The sequence below is a fragment of the Rhinolophus hipposideros genome (genome assembly GCF_964194185.1).
Source record: "Rhinolophus hipposideros genome assembly, chromosome: 1".
Lineage (NCBI taxonomy): Eukaryota > Metazoa > Chordata > Mammalia > Chiroptera > Rhinolophidae > Rhinolophus > Rhinolophus hipposideros.
In genome coordinates this window covers 51,826,279-51,847,891 of record NC_138047.1, presented here as the reverse complement: position 1 = coordinate 51,847,891, position 21,613 = coordinate 51,826,279, and the positions used below count along the sequence as shown (strand labels likewise).

The window sequence follows — 21,613 nt, the reverse complement described above, 5'->3', positions numbered from 1 at the left end:
TGGACTATACTCACATTCACAAAATAATTATAGCCAGAAACAGAGCATAATATCAGAAAAAGAGCTAGCTTTCCTAAACCACTCAATCTTTTTAGAAAGGATGTACACCCCCCTCCTTCCTGATATATCACAGCTATTTCTAGAATAAACTCAACATGTACCAATCCTTTACTCCGTTCTCTCAAAACAACAGTGAATCAAATAACCCATTATTCACATTTAGCAGCCTTGGAAAATGTAGCTAAACTGTAGCTTCCACAATACACTCATGAGGACCACAAACCCACCATAACCAACCACATTACTTATGTAAACAGCAGCTAGCAACTGGATTGTTAGACAAGACAGAATTGAACTAGCAGGACCTCCATCCCAGTCCCTCTAATAGGATGTTTCATGGTTTGACGATTAAGACAAACTATTTCTTTTAGGCAAATCGTCATTTATAACATAAAATACATATTAACTTACAGTGAAACTAATGAGGTAAACATTCTAATGTTTTAGAGGGCTAGAACTCACTGAATAACTATTTGCCTTAATGTAAAAATCAAGGTCAAAAAAGGACAGAGAGATCTGAGACTTTTATTATTCTTCATGGGAAAACCCTAAAGTATATTATTCCAATCCCTTCTAGATATCGCTTAGATTCTCCCTAAAAGCCTGGCGTCACAGTCAGAAATCTGCAGTTCTATTTCTAGCATTGATCATGACTCTTCCTTTTGCCTCCATCTCTCAACTATAAAATGGGAATAATAATATTTATCCCCTACATAGCTCATAAGTAGGAGTTAGTGGCAGCTTCTATCGACAGATAAAGATAATAGCAAGCAAAATGTGTGCAAGATGCTAGGAAAATCATAAACCTATCCTACCAAGTGACCAAAGATCAAAAAATAGAGTTTGATTGCTTTCACATGGATGGCAAGAAGGTCCCTGAAGTAGGTAACATCCACACAGTTGATAATAGTCCAGCTATGAGAAGAATGCTAAAAGAGATCAACCAAATAACAGAATAAATAAACTTGTGAATACCCAAGGGGAGCTCCTAGAACTACACATCCTGAAAGGTACACAGCAGTAATACCTTTGAAAAATAATAATAGTAATAACAACAACAAGCATGAGAGCATAACCTTCCTCCATCTTCAAAAGGAAAAACAGTCACTACAAGATGTTCACAGAGCAGACTTTTCAGTTCTCCCCGCAGTACCAGAGGAGCGTGCGTGTTCCATCCCATCACTGAGGGCAGAGACACGCCTTCACCATGACCACCGCATTCCTTGTGGGATTTCCTTTATTGGATTTCACAGGATGCAGCCAGTGTAAATGGCCCCACATTACTCATACACAAAAAAAGCTAATAAGGCTTCCTGCTCAGTGATTACAGCTTGCACTGGTTCAGAGGACAGCAAACGGATGAAACTATTTCCTGGAAAAATGTTAAGAGGCTAGGATATATTGTTCAGATTATTGCCCAGAAAGTTTTATGACATTATTGAATTACATTCCCTTGAATTGCTGGGCTCCTTTTGTTAATTCCAATGATGCTGTATTTCACCTCTAGACTAGCGTCACGCTCCAGTACAGAAGAAAAGAATGAGACGGGCAGAAGTATATGATAAGAGGGACACAAAAATTGTCATAATTTGCTACTCAATAAACTCATACTATTGTGACATAAAAAGCCTTTGAAAGGGTTTTATTTGTAGCTTCTAAAGAAAAATAATAATAAAAATGAAAAAGCAAGAGCAATTTAGCACTTCTTGCAATTTTTTTTTTCTTTCAAGCATAGTGAAGTTAGTCCAAAGAGACAGAAATAAAACCATAGGGACACAAAAGCTGGACTTGAGCCATGACCTGCATCAGCTAGCTGTTCGCCAGGTGATGGCTCAGACAGAACTTGAAGGCTCAACTGGCATGTTTTCAAGAAAAATGCTAAGTTACAGAAAACACAAATCATGATAATCCCATCACTTGAATAAACTATGATCATATCTTTTCCTCTGCTATTTGTCCAATGACTGTCTAATGATGACAAGTCTCATTCCTCTTTGAAGTGTCTAAGTAATATAAAAGTGAGGAAAAAATACCTGTACGATCAGAAAGAATTTTCCGTAATCTATGAATTGGGAGGCCTTAAGGAAACGTTACCCTAATTTTCCTAATTTGGCTCAAAACAAACTGTGAGCCCTTTGTCATTGTGAGTTAATCATGCTCAGAATATCTGAGATCACTGGGTATTCATAGCCCTTCCTGCTCACCTGGGGAAACCTAAAGGAGAGAAAAGCCACCTGTTCTTGCTCTGGAACCCACAAAAAAGCAGGAGCACGCATGCGCGCACACACACACCTCCTATTCATATAATAATTTTCTGATATCAACTTGAAGATTACAAGCAACTCTTTAAACTCTTCTGCACAAGGTTAAGGGAAGCATTAATTTCTATTCACCTATTGCATTCTGCAAACTCAAGCTTCCTAACTCCACTGAGCACAGTTGCAGAAGAAGGTAAACAGGATTAATCTGAAGTATACTGAATACATGATTGTAGTAACAGTAATATTCTTCCTTTCAAAATAAAAATTTATGCGTAACAGTAAAGTATGCAAATTTAAGGGTACAGCTTTATTTTTTTATATGTGTGTGTATACACACATACAACCAATTTTCTGATAAAACAGAGCAAGTGGAAGCAACTCTGACTCTGAACCAATTACCATCTATATGACCTTGGACAAGTTACTTAAAACGCTCAGACTCAGTTTCTTCATCTGTAAAATCTGTATACTTATGTTTATACATAAAAGACTATTACTGAAGATTAAGTAAACTAATCCATAAGAAGGAAGAAATTACTACGTAGCCCAGGAAATTATTTAAATTGTTCTTATTATTATTACTATACAAGTGTTAAGTAATGTGATAGCATGAAAATCAGATTAAAACTTTCCAATCTGCTTGCTCTGGATGTATCCTCAGTCTATTGATTCTGTAGCCTGGAGGAGAAGAGATTTCCCTATAACCACCCTGTAGACCTCAGCAGGCCAGGGAGCAGCTTACCTCGTGGGCACAGGGACCTCGGTCAGGGCACCCAGCATTACCGCCTGCTGTAGCCGAACAAAGGCGATGAAAGGCATGTCCAAGAAGTCTACCTCCCCGACAAGCACATTGGAGGCTTCTGCATCACGGGGCAGTTTTTTCATGAACTTGTTCTTCAGCTACATGGGAAGAGTCGGAAAATAAAAAAGAAAGAAAGAAAAAGAACCACAACTTATTTCCAGAGAAGGGAACAAGAAGAAACACTCCATATATCACTTAAGAGAATTCCTTTATATGAATCTACACACAACAGGCCCTAGTTATATCCATTTTTCTATTATGTTTAACCATTCTATTATCATAAACATTCCTCTGTACTTTGAATTAAACAAATATTGAGGGTATAATCACATGGTGTACATATAAAACAACGTTTACATAGAAAACAATTCATTTATTGATTCATTCACTCAATAAACATGTGTTGCGAGCCTATCAGATCTACTGATCTGAGCCCTATAAATACAGGGAAGGATCCATTAATTACATGTCCTCCTTGGGCTCATATTACAGCAGGGGAGAAACAAAATACAATTTCAAGTAGTGATAAGTGCTAAGAGAAAAAAAAGGAAAACTGTTAAGAGGGTACTCTTTCGAAGGGAGGTCAGGGATGGCCTCTGAAGAAATACATTAGACACTGGAGTGAGAGTACAAGCCATGCAAAGATCTGGGTAAAGAACATTCTGGCAAAGAGAACAGCAAGTGCAAAGCCTCTGAGATGGGAAAGCTTGGCAGTTAGAGGAATAATAAGAAGGTAAGTGTGATGGCAGCTGAAGGAGCAATGGAAAAAAAACAGCAGCAAATCAAGTCCCATAGGTAAGGGGTTGGGAGGTGGGGGACCAGCTGGTAAGGGCTTTAAAGGCCATAATAAGGAATTCTGTATGTTTTAGGTGGGACTTGCCTACTAAAAGTCCAAGTGAAAAGGTGGAGTAGAAAGACATGAATTTAAGATATATCACCAGGTAAACAATATTTAAAACCACGGGACAGGATGACACAAGCTGGGGTGTAAGTGAAGACAGAAAAGAGGGATAAGATATAAACCCTGGGCCACTCTACCATTTACAGGAATGGGAGGAGCTATCGGCAGAGGACGCTGGAAAAGAGCAGCCAGAGAGGTAGGAGGAAAACCAGCACTTCACAACAGTCAGATGAAGAAAGGGCTCAAAAAAAGAAGTGTCTCAGCTGAGTCAAAGGCTGCTGAAAGCTCAAATCAGGTGAGAACTAAGAATGGACCAATTAATTTGCCAAAATGGAGGTGCTGGGTGATCTTGACAAGAGCTGTTACAGTGGATACCAGGGTGCCCAGTGAAGAATGAGAGGTGAAGAAATGGAGATGGCGGGTTAAGATGATTAGTTTGAGAAATGCTGCTACCAAGAAAAGCCAAGAAATAGGGAGGGAGATGGAGGAAGGCATAAAATAGAGGATTTTTTTTAAAGTGGGAAATATGATAACACTTTGGAATGCTAAGGAGAATGGTCTAATAGAGACAGATATTTGCTGCAAGAGAGATAGGGGATAACTTCAAAAGCCACTCAAGCAACCTTGAACTATTGAGAAGAGACTATATCCACATCACAAGTAGAGGGATCAGCACCAGATAGGTACACAGGGAGTGCATCAGTCCTAACGAGGAGAAGCAGACGATGGGGGTCATCCAGGAGATTTGGTGGGTGAAGATGAGGGCTTCCGAGGATTCATATTTTTGCAGTGAAATTCAAGTGAGCTGATGGTGAGGAAGAGGGGGAGGTATGCGGGGGTTTGAGGACAGTGGTAAAGGTGTAAAGTGGTTTTCTTGGAGAGTGAACATTGCTTAACACAGTCACTTTGAAAGCTTATCTTGTAGGTGTTATTTCTTACTTTCCCCTCTCCCCAACCCCACTTAGAACAGGCGTGTTTAAGCATACTTTAGTGAGTGGGAAATTCCTCCCCCAGCCCAAGGAAAACATTTCAACCATCATGGAAGGATAGAGATAAGAATTTTGCAGGACCATATGAAAAGGAGACTTCTAATATACAGTTATCATCAATATAAATGTCTTCCCCCTCAAGTCAAAAGTTACCAGTGTACTCGGTATTTTGTGCCACGAATTGTCACTTAGATGGGAAGTGGCAGGCATGGCCCAATTTTCCCCATTAATAAAAAGGTGATTAGTAACTTTTTATTTTTCATTTCCATTTAAAGAGTTCTCAATTAGAGAAAATAAGTGTCAAGATAATTAATCCTTAAAACTCCATCACCCTCAGTAGCATTTTTATGGAATTTTTGTCTTTAATTTTGTACTTCATGTAAGAAGAAAGTAGTGAGGCAAGAAAAAAAGAAAAAACAAAACAAAAACAAAAACAAAATAAGGAAGTTAGGGCTAATAATTTAGTGGAAACCAATTTTTTTTTAAAAAAGACAAAATATATATTTTTAGATGTTAGAAACATGACTACTTCTAAGCAGAAGGGATTTTTCAAAAGTTTATATCATTAATCCTCCAAGAATGCTAATATTTAAAAAAAACATCTGTTTACATTCTACAGATATGAAAAGAGTCATCATGGGAGGAGGTCTAAAAAATTCAAATTGCCAAAACTGATATTATGGTCGAAAGAAGTTACAGTAATAAATTGTTCTCTAAAACACAGAACATATAGACTGTAGTATGTGGCCAACTGGCCCAAATGCATAACCAAATATCACTGCTAGAGTAACCATCCTCAGACTCTTTCCAGAGAATTCCCATTACCAACACTGGGCTCTATAATAATCCGATTTTACTTCCCATTCTCTCCAGCACTCTTTACTCTAATTAGGCAGATCATCTGATCATAATCCACTTCTGTTTGATGTACTTGGAGTCCCGCAGTCATTATCAAAAACTGTCTTTTCCTCATTTTTACTTTTGCTAAACATCCTTCAGAGCTCAGCTTAAGCCTTTCTACCGTCTCAGCCCACTTCCTTGCGAACTCCAGGAGCGGTCCTTTTCTAAATCACATTTGTCCATGTTTAAATTTTTCCCCCCATTTCTTGAGGGTTAAAAAACAGTGTGTCCTTAATTGTACTGATCACTTACTTTGCACATAATTCAGCTGTAATAAATATTTTGAATGAAAGAAATAAACTCTGTGGCATTAAAAATCAGACCGAAAGACCCTCAGATACCCAGGAAAGTTAGCGAGGTTTTCAAAGCTTATTCTAGAACCTACTATATCTGCACCTGTCACTAAGCAACTACCTGACTCACAACACATGCAGAATATCCCAGTCGATTATATATTTCCACAAAATGTTTTCCTAGTACTGTGGTACCTTTATGGCGATTCATGTATCATCTTGGAAAATGAGGGTTATATTTTTAAAAGACAAAGTAAACAAACTGTATTCTATATGCTCTGGAGATAAGTATAATAGCTGCAAAGATGTTCTTTTAGATCAGCATATTTCAAACTGTGCTTGTGGAAATACACCTGTTCTTAGAAAAACTAATGGCTAGTCTAAAATAAAACTGTGTGGTGCCTGAGGTGCCCCAGAACTCAGTCCTTGGCTGGTCCTGCACCCACTCTCTCGGGGTCTCATTGAGTCCTGTGTCTTTACGTACCATCTATATGCTGATGACTCACAAATGTCTATCTTTAGCCAGGACCTCTTTCCTGAACCCCAGTCTTACAGCATGTCTACTTGGATGTCTAACAGGCATTTCAAACCTCACATGTCCAACACTGAGCATCCCTGACAGTCCCTTCAAACTGGCTCTTGCTGCAATCTTCCTCATCAGGGTAATGGCAACTCCAATCTTCCATCTCTCAAGCCAAAACCATGCTGTCGTCTCAACACTCCTCTTTCTCTCATATCCCCTGTCCATTCTATCAGCAAATCCTGTTGGATCTATATTCAAAGTATATCCAGAATCTGACCATTTCTCACCAACTTCACTGCCACAATCCACATCCATGTTACGATCATTTCTCTTCTGGATTATGGCTTTGGCCACCTGGCTGGATTATCTGCTTCTGCCCTTGCCCCCAGTCTATTCACTAAAGCAGCCAGGAGTCAAATCAGTAGTCAGATCATGTCTCTCCTCTGCTCAAAACCCTCTATTGGCCCCCATTTCACTAAGAGGGAAGACAATGTCTTTATGACAAGCCAGAACCCCAGCATTACCTGGCTTTCCCTCAACTCCCTGACCTTATTTCCTACTGCTCTCTCCCATGCTTGTCCATACCTGCCACTCCAGTCTCCGTGACCTCCCTCAAACACGCCAGGCACCCCAGTACCTCAGGGCCTTTACACCTGCTGTTGCCTCTGAATGGAATGTCTGCACAGCCCCATCCCTCACTTCCTTTTCTTTCAGATCTTTATTTAAAAGTCACCTTCTTACCAGTGAGTCTTTCCCTGGCCACTCCTTCTCCATACAGATTCTTCTCACTCCTCTTTCCTGTTTTATTTTTTTCTTCTTTGGACTTAGCCAAACATGCTATATGTTTTACTTATTTAGTTTCTGCCCCCCACTAGGATGTAAGCTCCCTGAAGGTAGGAATATCCATCTATTTTGTTGATTTTATATCACCTCATGCCTAGAAGAGTGTCTGAGGAGAAAGGTTTAATAAATATTTGTTGAGTGATAGTTATGATTTCTGCTCTTCCTAACAAGCTTTCCTAACTCCTCTCTTACAGTCATAGGTTCTGGACATTCCACCACCCCCCAAACCACTTAAGTGGACAAAAACCCTAGATATGGGCAATCTTAGTGAACTCCATGCCTGATAATATTGATTAGTCCAAAGGATGGATGCATGACCCAAGTAGGGACCAAACCCATTTGGAAAATCAACATTGGAATATGTTAAAATCGTTTTCTGTTTCAGTTGAGGTTGCTCCCCTCCATGTTGAAAGGGGCTGTCCACAGTAGGAAAGAATGAGGTCAGCACCAAAAATGAAACAGACAAAGCAGGAGAGAAAAATGGATGACAAGAGTGGTTGCTTAGTCCACAGTCCCAGGCCCTGTACTTTCTCCATGCTGTGAAACTCATCAAGAATTCTTACCAATTAGATAAGCCAGAAAATTCCATTTGGAGCTTTAATTAATTTGAGGTGATTTCGGTCTACTGCAGAATCCAGACCCTTCACAAAAGTGTATTTGTCAAATAAATTTGAGGAATTTCAGGTTAAATAAAATATGTACTATACTACAGACTCTCTCAGAACCTTGAATATGCCTGTATGCCTAGGACTGCTTTATCTCCCAGGAGATACATAAAACACATTATGGTACAAAAACAGAATAGAAAATGCTGCATTGGATAGAAATTGACTCATCTCCCATTTAATTCCACTCTCAACTCCATTTAATTCTCTTCAAACTTTACGGATGCCTACAGTGTCAAGGCCTGGTAGTGGGCGCTGTAGAGAACGGACAAACCCTATTCTCCTGAAGTTTACAGTCCAATGGAGAGAAGCAAATATAGAAATAGCTACAATTAAAGAAGAAAACATAAATACCATATGAAAAGTACATTGTGCAATAGGAGGTCACAAAGTAAGCAATCACACCTGGCAACAGAGTTCAAGGAAGAATCTCCTTTGAATCAACGTTTAAAGATCTCTCTCATAAAAGTGGGCTCGTCGAATACTAATTCATATATGTTATCTTTTTCAACTACCTCAATAATATCTGATAAAGAAAAAAGTAATGACTGAAGTATGAAAACCAATTCTGGCTTACACAATAAACTATAAACAATAATAAAATACTAAGGAAAAATCATAAACATTAAACAAAAAGGTGAAGAATAACCCAGGAATTACAAAGAACAATAAAAGATAATGAAAGCAAGAACAGAATCTAGGGCTTTCAAATCAGGTTGAAAATCACCCAATAAACTCAACCAGATTGAATTCCAAAGATAAAATTTGGTATTCCTTTGTTATAGATCATTAGTTGAGTCTCCAGGAGAACACCCAGCCTGAATTTTATGCAGGGTCAACACACACAGTGAGAACAAATTCCCTGAGCCAATCTAGATTTCAAAGAAATGGATTTTAAATGGTTGCTCTGTGGAGCTACGATTGGTAAGAGATACTGTGACTAGGTGAGCAATTTTGTGCCTTTTTGTCTTTACCCAGTTAACATCACCAACTCTGTGAATCCAGATGTGTACATTACAGGTTCCTTTTATACTACTAGCCTGTATTCTTTCTTCCAGAGTAAGATCTTGCTACAATTATGCAGATGTATACAACTTGCCCTCTGCCACAAATGTTTACTTCTTAACCTCCGTTACTTTTGGAGTGGTTTTCTAACAACCCAGTGAACACAGTATTACCATACCAAGAAACTAGAGAATATGAATAGATAAACCAGGACCCATTGACTGATTATAAAAGATAGCTTACTTGGGATGACAGCTCTGTGTGCTGATGGAAAAGTTACTAATACACAAGTGATATGCATCACATACAGCTAATTGAAAAAGTCAATCTTCCTTACTCCACTCAGGTCTTAGGTTCTCTTTGAAAGAAGTTTGCATATTTTAGGGTATCTCTATGGGACCTATCACAATGGAACTGCTAACCAATGTTAATAGCCATTTACTGAGATAACCAATTGAGTAACACTATGTCTTTCTAGCTTCATTACCATCATCTTCAGACCTACAGCATCACCTGGTAAGTAGATCCAGGTCATCACATTATTCCTCAGACACTAGACAAGTATTTAAACCATGCCTCCTTTTCTCTGCCATCATTGGCACATGCTAAAATAAGTGCATCTATAATAACGTGTCATTTATAACCTGGACAACTTATGGTTTGTCATTTGAACCTGATTTATTAGAAGGTGATCCATAGACTGTCCTTATCACAAGTAATGTCTTAAAAATCATCTAAACTTGAGTATACTTTCTCATTATTTTTACAAAGCTTACATCTACTGCTATCTCATTCCATTCGTTCTTCTTGTCCATAAGAAAATCAAAAGAATGATTTTTCCCTTCCAATCTGTACTTATTCTCAGTTCACCCTGACTAATGCCTCATGCCCATAGGCTAACATCTGGTTGTTTTCCTGAGCAAAGAGCTTATTCCTGGCTTTCCGATTGGTGCTCTTTCCTCTCCTCTTTTCTTCTTCTTAGTTTATTTTCTCTTCTTCCTATTGACTTTGCCCCTTCTATTCTCTTCGGAAATCGCCAGCTCTTACTCTTTCCCAAAAAAACTCATCTGGTAAGCTCATAATCATTCTAGGTGACTCTAGTACCATGCCCTTCCACTGCAAAGATACCTGTGTTAACAGTAAAGCTGGGTCTTACCAGTTTGCTTACGGCAGTCCCAGTTTACCTCATGGTCCTGGTATAATTATTAATATTACCTTTTTTCATACTCAAAAGTCTCTTGGACTATGAAAAAATTATATGGTCACCTTACATATTAATCTCACTGAGGTTGACTCTCGAGCCGTGCCTAAGATATGGTGTTGAAGAATAATTACATGCTGTGGAAGCTTAAGATTCAAGGAATTCAAAAGAATGAAGGAAAGCCTAGGTCAAACAGCATCTTAGTAAATTATTTATGTTCTCTGAGTATGAATTTTTTCTTTTACTGTAGGCAAACAATATTGACTGTTAGGATAGGGAAAAAAATGTTCTCTCACTCACCATGAGTGAGATGCTTCTGCCTCTGCCCATTCTCTTTCTCTACACCTTGGGAAAAGTGGCCAATTTGATGAATTGAAGTTTGGAAAATTCATTGGGACTTTTTCCTAATGCGAGGGCACAGTGCCTTGAGGACAAGAAGTAAGCTATTTTATCTTACAGCAAGACAAGTGAATGGAAAAAAGAGACCTGACATCTTCATTCATGTGGTTGGTTAGATAAGTTGACAGTCTGTTTCATATAACAGGTTCAACTATATTTCTCTATCATAACACATAACTCTTAGGTCTATGAATTCCAAAATTTAGATTCTGCGTGGGTGGTTATAGGCCTGGAGATGTGTATTTGGTGAACTAAGAATTTCCAACCTAAATAATGTCTCTAAGAGACTTCACTTCCAGCTATGGTAAACTAGCTTGCAGAACACCAATGCTTCCTGCAAGAAAAATTGAAAAACTGGATCTTTATAATGTGTTTAAAGAAATCAGAAAGTTACTACGACATTAAAAACTTGAGGAGACAATATCGCTGAAGAAAGAAACTGCATAGAAGAGAAGCTAAATTCAGCTGATTTTCTTATAAAGGCATTTGGTGATTCCTAAGTAGCTGCAGATATTTAGAAATTGAGCTGATCCTTCAGCACACTCAAAATGATAGGCAGACATGCCAGTCATCCAGTTGGGACCCATAATGGACAAGATGCGAGGCATAGGGCAAAATAGGAAGTGTCCAATCCACATAAAGACTGAAACCCAGCTTCCAATCAGCTCATTTCCAGACTAAATATTAAGGTGACTTGCCCCTAGCCTAAATACCATCCAAAAGCAAAAGAAATAATCTCAGAAGAAAGGTAATATCATCAAAAGTATCAAATTATCTCTACTATGTATATATTTTATCTGACATTCAATCAGAAATTGCTAGGAATCCTTGTAGGCATGATCAAATGACTGTGACCCAAGAGGAAAAGAAAAAAATACACACCCAAAAAAACAGAAACTGAAACAAACTTAAAGCAGAGCTACATATTGCAATGATCAGACATTGACTTTTAAATAACATAATTTTTAAAATATTTATGACAAGATGGAGAATTTCAGCAGAATCTATTTTAAAAATAGCGATTAAAATATGTATCACTGATTTGTTAAAGTCAATATGAAATGTTGACTTGTTAAAGTCAATAATATGAAAATATGACATATCAAAATTTGTGGAATGCAGCTAAACATATGCACTGAGTAAAATGCATGGCTTTAAGTGCAAATATTGCAAAAGAAGAAAAGCTGATGTTCACTGAACTAAACATATATCTCAAGAAGTAAAAATAAAATAGCAAATGAAACTCAAAGAAGGTACAAAGAAGAAAACAAAAATAAGAGAAGAAAGCATGACATAGAAAACAAATATACTATGCTGGTCATGTTTTATTTCATAATCTGAGTGACAATTACACAGGTGTGTTCACATTGTAAAAAAGTAGATTAATGATTTATATACCTGTGTATAGATAAATCACACACCTATGTTTTACTTTAATAAAACAATTACACTACAATGAGTTTCTTATCACATAAACTGTTATTACTTTGCAAATCTGGCTTACATGTAGTGCTCCCTTGGCAGAAAACCCATAAAGAATATAAAGGAAAGTGAAAAACTAAAACCATATTCCATAGCCATAACTCATTCTTTAAAAACTTTTGTAAAGATTAGAAGAGATAAGATGTAAAATGCCTAGCAAGATATAGAAAAATGCGGGGCTCACTTCTTCCTTCTTCTTTTTAGTTTCTCCAACACAGAGAGTAAACCTTCCCACTGCCTTCTTTCTTCCTCAGTGCATATTGGGGAGACCATCTGAATGTACTCTGTCTGAAGTGATGTACTCCTGCCTTTATCTTCCAATGGTATGCAAACCCTAATATCATACTACTCAACATAAATATAATATAACCTAGTAAAGTATACTTTCTGCAAGTTAAAATTAGTCTCCAACGGGACTGGGATAAAGAAGCAGGCCACCAAAAGTAGCCTTGTGAAAACTAATCCCTGGGATAATTTTGAAATAGATTTGACCTACTAAGAACTACATATGTGTACTTATTTGGAGCAGACCTACAGTCTCAAACTTGGGATCCTGGAGTATGATAACTGGAGACCAGTTCATTGCCTACAGATGGCTTCTATGCTTAATTGACGACTGTCCCTATCTCTCATCCTCTCCGCACTTTCCAGCAGTTCTCTCAACTGACCTGAACAAAGGACTGATCTAAACTAATTAAATTCTAAGTCAATTAGCCTACACCACATACAGGGAAAATAGTTCTTCTCACTGAAAGCTCTGTTCCAGACTTTCTTTATAATGGGGGGTTCCCAGTACAAGACCAGGCCTAACTCTTTAGTTCCGAGTACAAGGAGCTTGTTTTGCTTCTAGGTTCTTTACAGCTGTCAAGATGAAAGGCTCTTCCTACTTTACCAGAGATCTGCTTTGGGTTTAGCAGCCTAAGCTTCAGCCACTAATAAAGGGTTCCTTGGCCTTTGATTCTCTGTGTACACATTTCCTCTGATGATCTTCTAGAGAGAGTGTTGGGTAGAAGACAGGGTTTAGGTGTTCCTGAATAGCCTGGACAAACACCGTCATAAACATACCCCAGCATTCCATTCCTAAATCTTACTTCACTATAAATTATATGATTGCTGAATTAGGAAATCACAGAAGAGAAAAGATAAGAATAGCTGCTTTATAACTTAACCAGGTGTTGCTTTTAATACCCAGACCAGAAAAGAAAAATTATCTTAAAACTTTTCTATTAAATAAGGATATTCTTTTTTGATCCCTTAAACTAGTTTGTGGAATAGGACGTTTTTGGTGTGACAGAGAAAACGACTAGAATAATTATTATAAACATGTTTTGTTTTGAATGGAAACTCTGATTGCCCTTTAGGATATCTTCAAACTGTGATTTAGAAGAATATTTCCAATGGCTAAATTTATAAACCACTGGCCCAGTGTCTAAGAAGCCTAAAAAGATGCAATTGCTTGTGCATCTACAGAATCCAAAATTTAGACACTTATAATGTTATCAGTACTGAACATCTGTGATATGGTCTGAGATTTCCAGAGTGCATGAAATATGACAGAATGCAATCAAATTCATTAAATGAGACAAGATGCCAAAAGGCTATGTGGCTGCATGTTTTTACTTTTTGAACACTCTTCTTTTTTTTATTCCATTTTAAAAAATACAAAATGAAACCAGTTCCCTGAGGGTGAAAATTTGATTTTCTAATTTCTCCTTCCAAATATAAACATCTTACCACCATTAATGCAAATGATTCTGCAAAGCAGCACATTTACAAATGGCTATTAAACTAAATATAACATTAAGTACAATCCATCAGTTCTGAATTCCTAAATAGGATGAAATTTCAAGTACCGACCTAGTTTAAAAATCAACTTGTCAAAATCTCTAGTCACATTTTCTGTTTTATATCATTAAAAAATAATAGTGTTTATTGCTTATGATAAAGTATATTTATCATAAGTTTTTAAAACTTTCACATTTACTATCCTAATTGAATACTCACAGCAAGCTTATGATAAATATATTTTGAAACCATCTTACAGATCAGAGAAACTAAAGTTCAAAAAGTTTAAGGAATTTCAGAGGTTCCTATGGCTAAACAGCCAGGCCAGGATGGTAATTCTAATTTTTAATGCTCTGTCCACTTCACTACACTGTGAAACTCTGATATTCCTGATGAATATGTGTTACTACCTAACGCGTAGAAGATATCGTTCTGAAATTTCTGAACCTTTTGTACAGCAAACCAGTGTTAAGCATCTAAAGTAGTTTAGGCTCCGTACAGAAAACAACAAAAGAACAAGACAAACAACTGAAAGAACAACAACTCATAGATATAGACAATAGTTTAGGGGTGACCAGAGAGTAAGGGTATGGGGTGAGAGGGGCTCTAGAAGAGGGTAAACAGGGTCTCACATATGGTGATGGAAAGAGAACTGACTCTGGGTGGTGAACACACTATGTGAGACATAGATGATGTATTACAGAATTGTACACCTGAAATCTATGTAACTTTACTAACAATTGTTGCCCCAATAAACTTTAAAGAAAAAAAAAATTAATGACTATATTGTAAAGTATTTAACAGTACTTAATTGCAAAAAAAAAAAAAAAAAAAAGGAAAAAAAGAAAAAGAAAAACTATGGGGTGGGGGGCAGGAAAGCCAAAAACCCAAATAAAGAGAATGGCATTTTAAAAAGTATTTAAAGAAAATCAAGAACCTGTAAACTCTAGGTGCTACTTAAGTTAGGTAATATTTTAAGAGTTATTTTTCCTCTTTCATTGTTGTGTCATGAACTCACCATATGTAAAGACAGGTCACCTACTCCATGTGTCAAGGAAAGAGAGTTGAAATAATCTATATAGTAGGAAATGCCCTCCACCTGATTTCCCCTTAAATGCTAGCTATACACTTATGCCTCTGAACTCTAGCCAAGAATTACAGGAAAGGTAAGCCAGACAACTCTGATTCCCCCAACTTTCCTGATTTTGTTCTACCACAGGACTTTAGCCTTCCCTCTGAAATTATACCTATCACAATGCATTCATTAATTGACTTGGCTGTGACTCTTATTAGACTATAAGTATCTTTTAAAAGGATCTCTAAATTACCCTATAAAAAGAAACGACATATTATTCAACTTTGTTTCTCCAGTGCCTTATAAAGGCACAGCCTCACAGGAAGTGTTCACTAAACGCTTGTTAAATACATGGAATCCATGTGATCACACCTGTGTCATGGTAGCCTTACGTTCTGCATAAATACAAGCAGGGACACTGAAGGCTCCAAGAAAGGAGCTACATTTGGTGGTAGCAAACTTGAGAAATGTCTCTGGTGAGAAGAATAGATAGAGCCTTTACTGGTTCCGAAACCTAGGAAAGTAGATCAATGAAAAATGTAGGGTTGCTTGGTAGTTACCATTCACTGTTGTTTAAAACTTCCTAAAGTGCCTTAAAGTAGTACCCTTCTCCAGGATTTATCAGTGAGATTTTGAAAGGGGGGTCCTGCTTTTGGAGAATAGTTGTATGTTGAATGATTTCCTAATTTAAGATTTTGAATCTCTCATCAGAAAAACGGCACTCTAAAGGCATTATTGTCACCAAGAGGCACAAAAGCCTTCAACAATAATTTTCAATTAAATCTCATAATGATTAACATTTTTTAATCAGTGGTTCCTGGCCAGACACTGAACCAGGAACTCTACACTCATTATCTTATTAAACTCTCACAACATTTCTATAAACTGCTACTATTGTCATCACTATTTACCCAAGAGGACATGAGGTTTAGAGATTACACACGTTGTCTAAGATCATGAAGCTAGGAAAGAAAATTCAAACTAAAGTCTGTCTGTCTCCAGCGACCAGGATTCACCATGCTAAGCTTGGTGGTTGCCCTCCAGTTGATTTAAATTCAAAGAGAAAAAGAGAATGATATTTAGTGAGTTAGACAGACCTATAAGCACATCTCAATTCTTCCTCTTTCCAGCTAGTGGACCCTGGGCAAAGTACTGCATTTCTTTAAGCTGAGTTTCCTCATCTGTAAAATGGGGATAATGAGTGACCCTTCACAGATGTAAGAGGAGTAAATCAGATAATATTTCAAAGTGTTTAAGTGTAGTGCTCAGCAAGTAACAGGCTGCTCAATAAATGTGATAAATAGAGGAACCAAAAGAACATCAGTGGGAACAGAATGTTGAAAACAGAATTGAGAACAATTAAAAGGCAGAATACACAGGAATGGTTGAATGCCTGGATAGAGGAAGTGAAGGAGAAGGAAGAGTCTACAATGACACACAACACTAGAACTGCCTTTCTTCAAAGGCCCAATGCTTCCTAGCATCAAAAGGAAATTATATCACCAATGCTAGTGAGTAACAGATGTACCAGTGAAAATCCAGCTCAGCACTAAAAATACTGGTGCCCTAAATTTTCCTCTTATATTAACCTAAGCAATAGTTGCCGAGAAGACCACTGAGTTCCTCATGTTTTGCATTTGGCCTCTTCATCTGTAGAGTCATGCTGATAGTAATATACTACATGTAGATTATATATAAAGAGCTCCTAGCACAGTGTCTGAAATAGCAAAGTAGATATTCAATAAGTGGTAATGATAACCATCATGTCAAAGTTTTAATATAATCCTGGAATATATGGAAAACATGATGTCACAAAATAAAACTTTTCTCTCCCAAAGGAATAAAGTTACACTGGTACCACATTTAATTCAGATATACAATTCTCTGAATTTTAGATAGAAATCTCTTTCCCTAGTTTGTATCATAGACTTAAAAACGTGCATTCATCCAGCAGAGTAACTCTCTACGTTTAAGTTAATTCTACTGGCTGTACAGATGCTTGGGTTTCAACTTGAGAAGGCTGCAGAGATATCATCCCCGCGGTAAGGCTAAGATATACTGAAGGCTGAGATTAGTGTGGGTGGACCAGTGTAGCTATACAGTAAAACAAATATAATTCCTCGCAATAATGGCACCATTTTATCTGCATTCCCTCAGATGACACCTTATCTTTGAATGACTGTTTTCAGCAGGAAATAAAACACGAAATGCTTTCCTTTTCACTTTCACCCCACCTGTCAATATCTAAAAAGCAGTATCTGTTTACAGTCTTCCCTCTCCCACCCCCAAAAGAAAGATCCTAAACATACGGTTTCTTTCATTCTTTCTGCCTCACAATCTGCAGATGCCACCTGGAGAGTGGGGTTGCAGAAGGAAAAACCAAAGGAAGACAAAACAAACAAGACCCCTAAAAATTAGCATCATGGTATTAGTGAAGGAGAAAATTATAGTTTAATGGGAAATATTTCGTGTACATTCTTTTCTGCTCATATCCCAGTGGGCTAGCTAATAAAAAACAAATACCCTTTAAAAACAAAAAGTTCAAGACATGAGAGATGGGAAGGTAGAATCATCAGAAGCAATGTATGCAACCCAGAGTAGAAAGCTAATGGGGCTTGACAAACACCTATGCAGAATGCTTTTCTTGTGTGGGAATTGAGAAAATACCATCCACCACACCCACTGTTTGCTCCACCCCAACGCAATCCCTGAGCCCGCAAAGCTGAGCCCTTTCCACCATGTGATCTTCAGGTTTCACACCTTCTACTTCTCTGTCCTCGACTTCACGTGCAGTGTTCTCCTCTCGGAACAAAAGGGAAAAGGCAAGGCTTTTATCAAAGCACAGAGCCAACAGTTCTGGACTAGGGGACCCGCTGCTCCACGAGCACTTTGTAATTGTTTGCAACGTTTTGTGCCTTCAGAATTATTGTGCATTTCTCTGGTGAAAGCTTCCATTGCTTCATCACAAACTCAACTGGATATTTGACATTGAAAAAGGTTAAGAACCACTACATTAGACAGCACATAGTGACGCCAAAACTGCTACTCTCTGAGCTTTAGACCTTTATACAGACTTCAGAAGGAAAGATTTTTGTGGCCCAAGGGTTGGGAAATTTTGGCTTTCTAATCACTAGGGGAAGAGACACCAGCATGCCACAATGGGAAAAGGGAGGACCACAACTCTACTCTAGACGCTTGTCACCAAAAGAACATGTTACCCAGCTGATTCTCGCAGAATTCTGGAACGGGAAAGGACCTACAGGGGCCAGTTCTGGCTCTCCTGGGCCTCAGAGAAGTTACTTAAGTCACTCACAGTCACACTCCTAGAACAGCGGCAGGGGAAGGGCAGATTCCCTCTCCTGAGCCCTACTTCTGTTACCCCACTTCTAGGACAGAAAACAATTTTAAAAACCAACCATTCAAATACATTTTTGAAAAAAAGCCATTAAGTGCAAGTGGTTAAATGTAGAAGAATTTTACATTCAGCATATCAAATGTGGTGACAAAAATCAGCCTGAAAGCAGCAAGTAGTCATAAATCTTAAGACCTGACTGGGTGGGTGCTTTAATGTCTGATTACCTTAGGTCTAATAAGAAATTGTCAATAAAATGTCCATCCACCGAGAGACAAGGGAAGTAAAGCACACCATCTATTGAATTCCAAATGGCTGCTAGCAGTTCTCTGAGAATTCAATGTGATCAGCTGGGAAACATTTAAACCAGGTCCTTCCAGGGCTGGAATGCACAAGGAACCATATGGCCCCAGCAGAACACTTCAAACAGGCAGCTGTATGGCTATAATTAAATCTGTAGTAGGCATGCTATTATTTATTTAGCAGATTTTTTTTTAATGTACCCTCCACTTAGGTCTCTGAGAACATGCACCAAATTAGAACAATAGAAAATACTGAAGAAGAAGAAAAAGGGGAGAGTAAAGTTCTGAGCAGGCAACAGCTACACAAAAATTTCCCTGCAACTTTCTTCATTTGTACCCGGTGGGCTCCGAGTAAACACCAGTAGGTTCTGATCACTTTACTAACATGAATATTGAGGCTGAGGGTCTGTTCACTCCTTTGTTCCACGGTACATTCCAGTGTAAATTCTACCTCTTTTTTGAATTTTGAATTTTTTAATCTCCACATGCCACATTTAATCTCCATTCATTCCACATTCATCAAATCAGAAAATCTTAAAAAACTCAAAGGTTACCTAACCCCATTTCCTACTCAATGACCTAATATTTCTAACATCCTATATTTCTACCATATAGTCATTTGCTTCTTCTTGAACATTATAGTGAAAGACAAAAGCATTCAATTCAAAGATTAATTCAAATGTCACCTTTGTCTACTCCCCAGCCCCTGGCAGAATTCATACTCCTTTCTCTAGCTAAGACATCTGCCACCGTACACTATTTACAGATTTGTCTCACAGTCTATAATCAGAACCCCTGAAAGGTAGAGATTGTGTCCTATTCATTTTTATAGTCCTGTTCCCTAATACAGGTTTACTGCAAAGGAGGACTTAATAAAAGTATCACAAATAAGTTAGTGGAAAAGCTCTATGAATAACGTACTCAAAGACAGCAGGAGAAAAGATAAACTTCTCTAATCTGACCAAAGGGTTTTTCTGAAACAAGTCATCCTAATACATAGCTGGATTTTAACCTGACTTGTCCTTTTTTTTCATTTTCAATAATATACTTGGATATTTCCCATAATACGGTCTTTGGAATCTAAACTATAAGAAAAATGTAAAGTGAAAAGGGTTAAAATAATGTATAAAACAAGTAAATTCTTTAATAAATGCCATTTTGTGCCATTCAATGATACATCCTTTCCAGGTTTGACCTGCCTTAACTCTAATTGCACACTATCTCTTGTCATATAAAATGAAGTAGCTCATGTCTAAAAGTAGAACACTGGATAGTCCTTGATTTGAAATGTGCCATGCTTGGGAAAACTTAGCAATACCATGTCATCTTGCAATAGAACATCATTCTGTACTGACAGTTGGCTTTTCTAACATGTCCTTATGACACACTGTACTTTGTTTTAGGTAAAAAAAGAAAAAAAAAGTTCAGTGTTTTCTTTAAACTATGTCAATCAGCCAGTTAACTACATTTATTGAGCTCTCATTATGAGAAAAATGTGCAAATGGATTTTAACAAATGAAAGAGCAAACTGTATTTGAAATATTAACATTTCCATGATTGTCCTAGATGAAAAGAAAAAATTTTAATGTATGAGATGGGCAAGAATTTCAAGTGCATTCAAGCAACTGGTTAACCTAATGAAACACTGTCAGTGATCATGACCAGAAATACTAATTTTTAAAGTGGCCAGAATGAAAAGACAATAACAATACTTGGACAAATCACCATCCTCTGAGAAACTCTCATAGTCGGTCATTTTCTCAGCCTTTAGAAAAAGTTCTGAGAGAAAGGGTAAGGGCAAGATGATTCTCCCCCAATTAGTCACCATTATCATTACCCTCAGCAACTAATTTAAGAGTCCTGGCTTTTCCTCCTCCCCAGACCCTGGGCCTCCCCACCCCATCCCATAAAGAAGAGGAGACACACAACAAACAATAACAAACAAGCGAGTCCCCATGAAATGACAAGTAGTGAATGCTGGATGGTTTTAGAAATTTGAGACAGGAGTAATCAACATGAGTCAGAATGTTGAAGGATGTACGTAAGAGAAAAGTAGTATTTGATGTAGGTCTTGAAAGAAAGGTAGGACTTGTAGCAAGAAAATGAGATGCATGGGTCCAAAGGAAATGTTCATGCAATAACAATATTTATGGAAGGACAGGCACATTTCATTAGAGTGCAAGTAGAGCAGTGAAATATAGGAGTTAAGAGCATAAAACCCCAAAAAGCCAAATTAACAATGTAAAGTTGAAAGGTAAGGAATGGAATCTAAAATGGACCTGACTTCCATTCTAGCCAACTTACTGCAAAACAAAACCAAAAATAAAAAGCAGTAGCACTGTGGTCCATGGACAGGTCAATTGGCTAAATAATCTAATCTACTTTGGCTAATTCTACAGGTAACTCTAATTACAAAAAAAAGTTAACATTGAAACTTTGTACTTCATCAAATTTTGGAGATTACTGACCATTATGCAAAGAATTTGTAGAAGTCTCATTACTTGCCACTTACTGGATAAACCAAGCCATGCATACGTCAAAGCTGCATATAGTTACAGTCTAATTTATTTCTCACATTTCATACCTTACTCTTTCTCCAAGGAAAAATGTTTCATTTGGTTAAAACACTTATCTTCTGTTCTCTGAAACAGAAAGATGCCTCTAAAGTGCCCTGTTTCTCTTTGATTGATGGCTCCACCCACACTCTGCACTTTACTGTAAGCATCACAATTTATTTGGTCTGTCTAGTTAGATATAAACTCACAATCTGAGGTC

General features: G+C 37.6%; 1 protein-coding gene across 8 annotated transcripts in view; it reads right to left on the bottom strand.

Moving 5' to 3' along the window:
• SLC4A4 (solute carrier family 4 member 4) overlaps window positions 1–21,613 on the bottom strand; it is a 340,077-nt gene that overhangs the window by 109,265 nt on the left and 209,199 nt on the right. For all 8 annotated transcript variants that reach the window (XM_081050644.1, XM_081050643.1, XM_081050641.1 and 5 more), the window contains one exon: window positions 3,064–3,221. In XM_081050644.1, coding sequence (XP_080906770.1) covers window positions 3,064–3,221 — 158 coding nt within the window. The remainder of the gene's footprint in view (window positions 1–3,063; window positions 3,222–21,613) is intronic.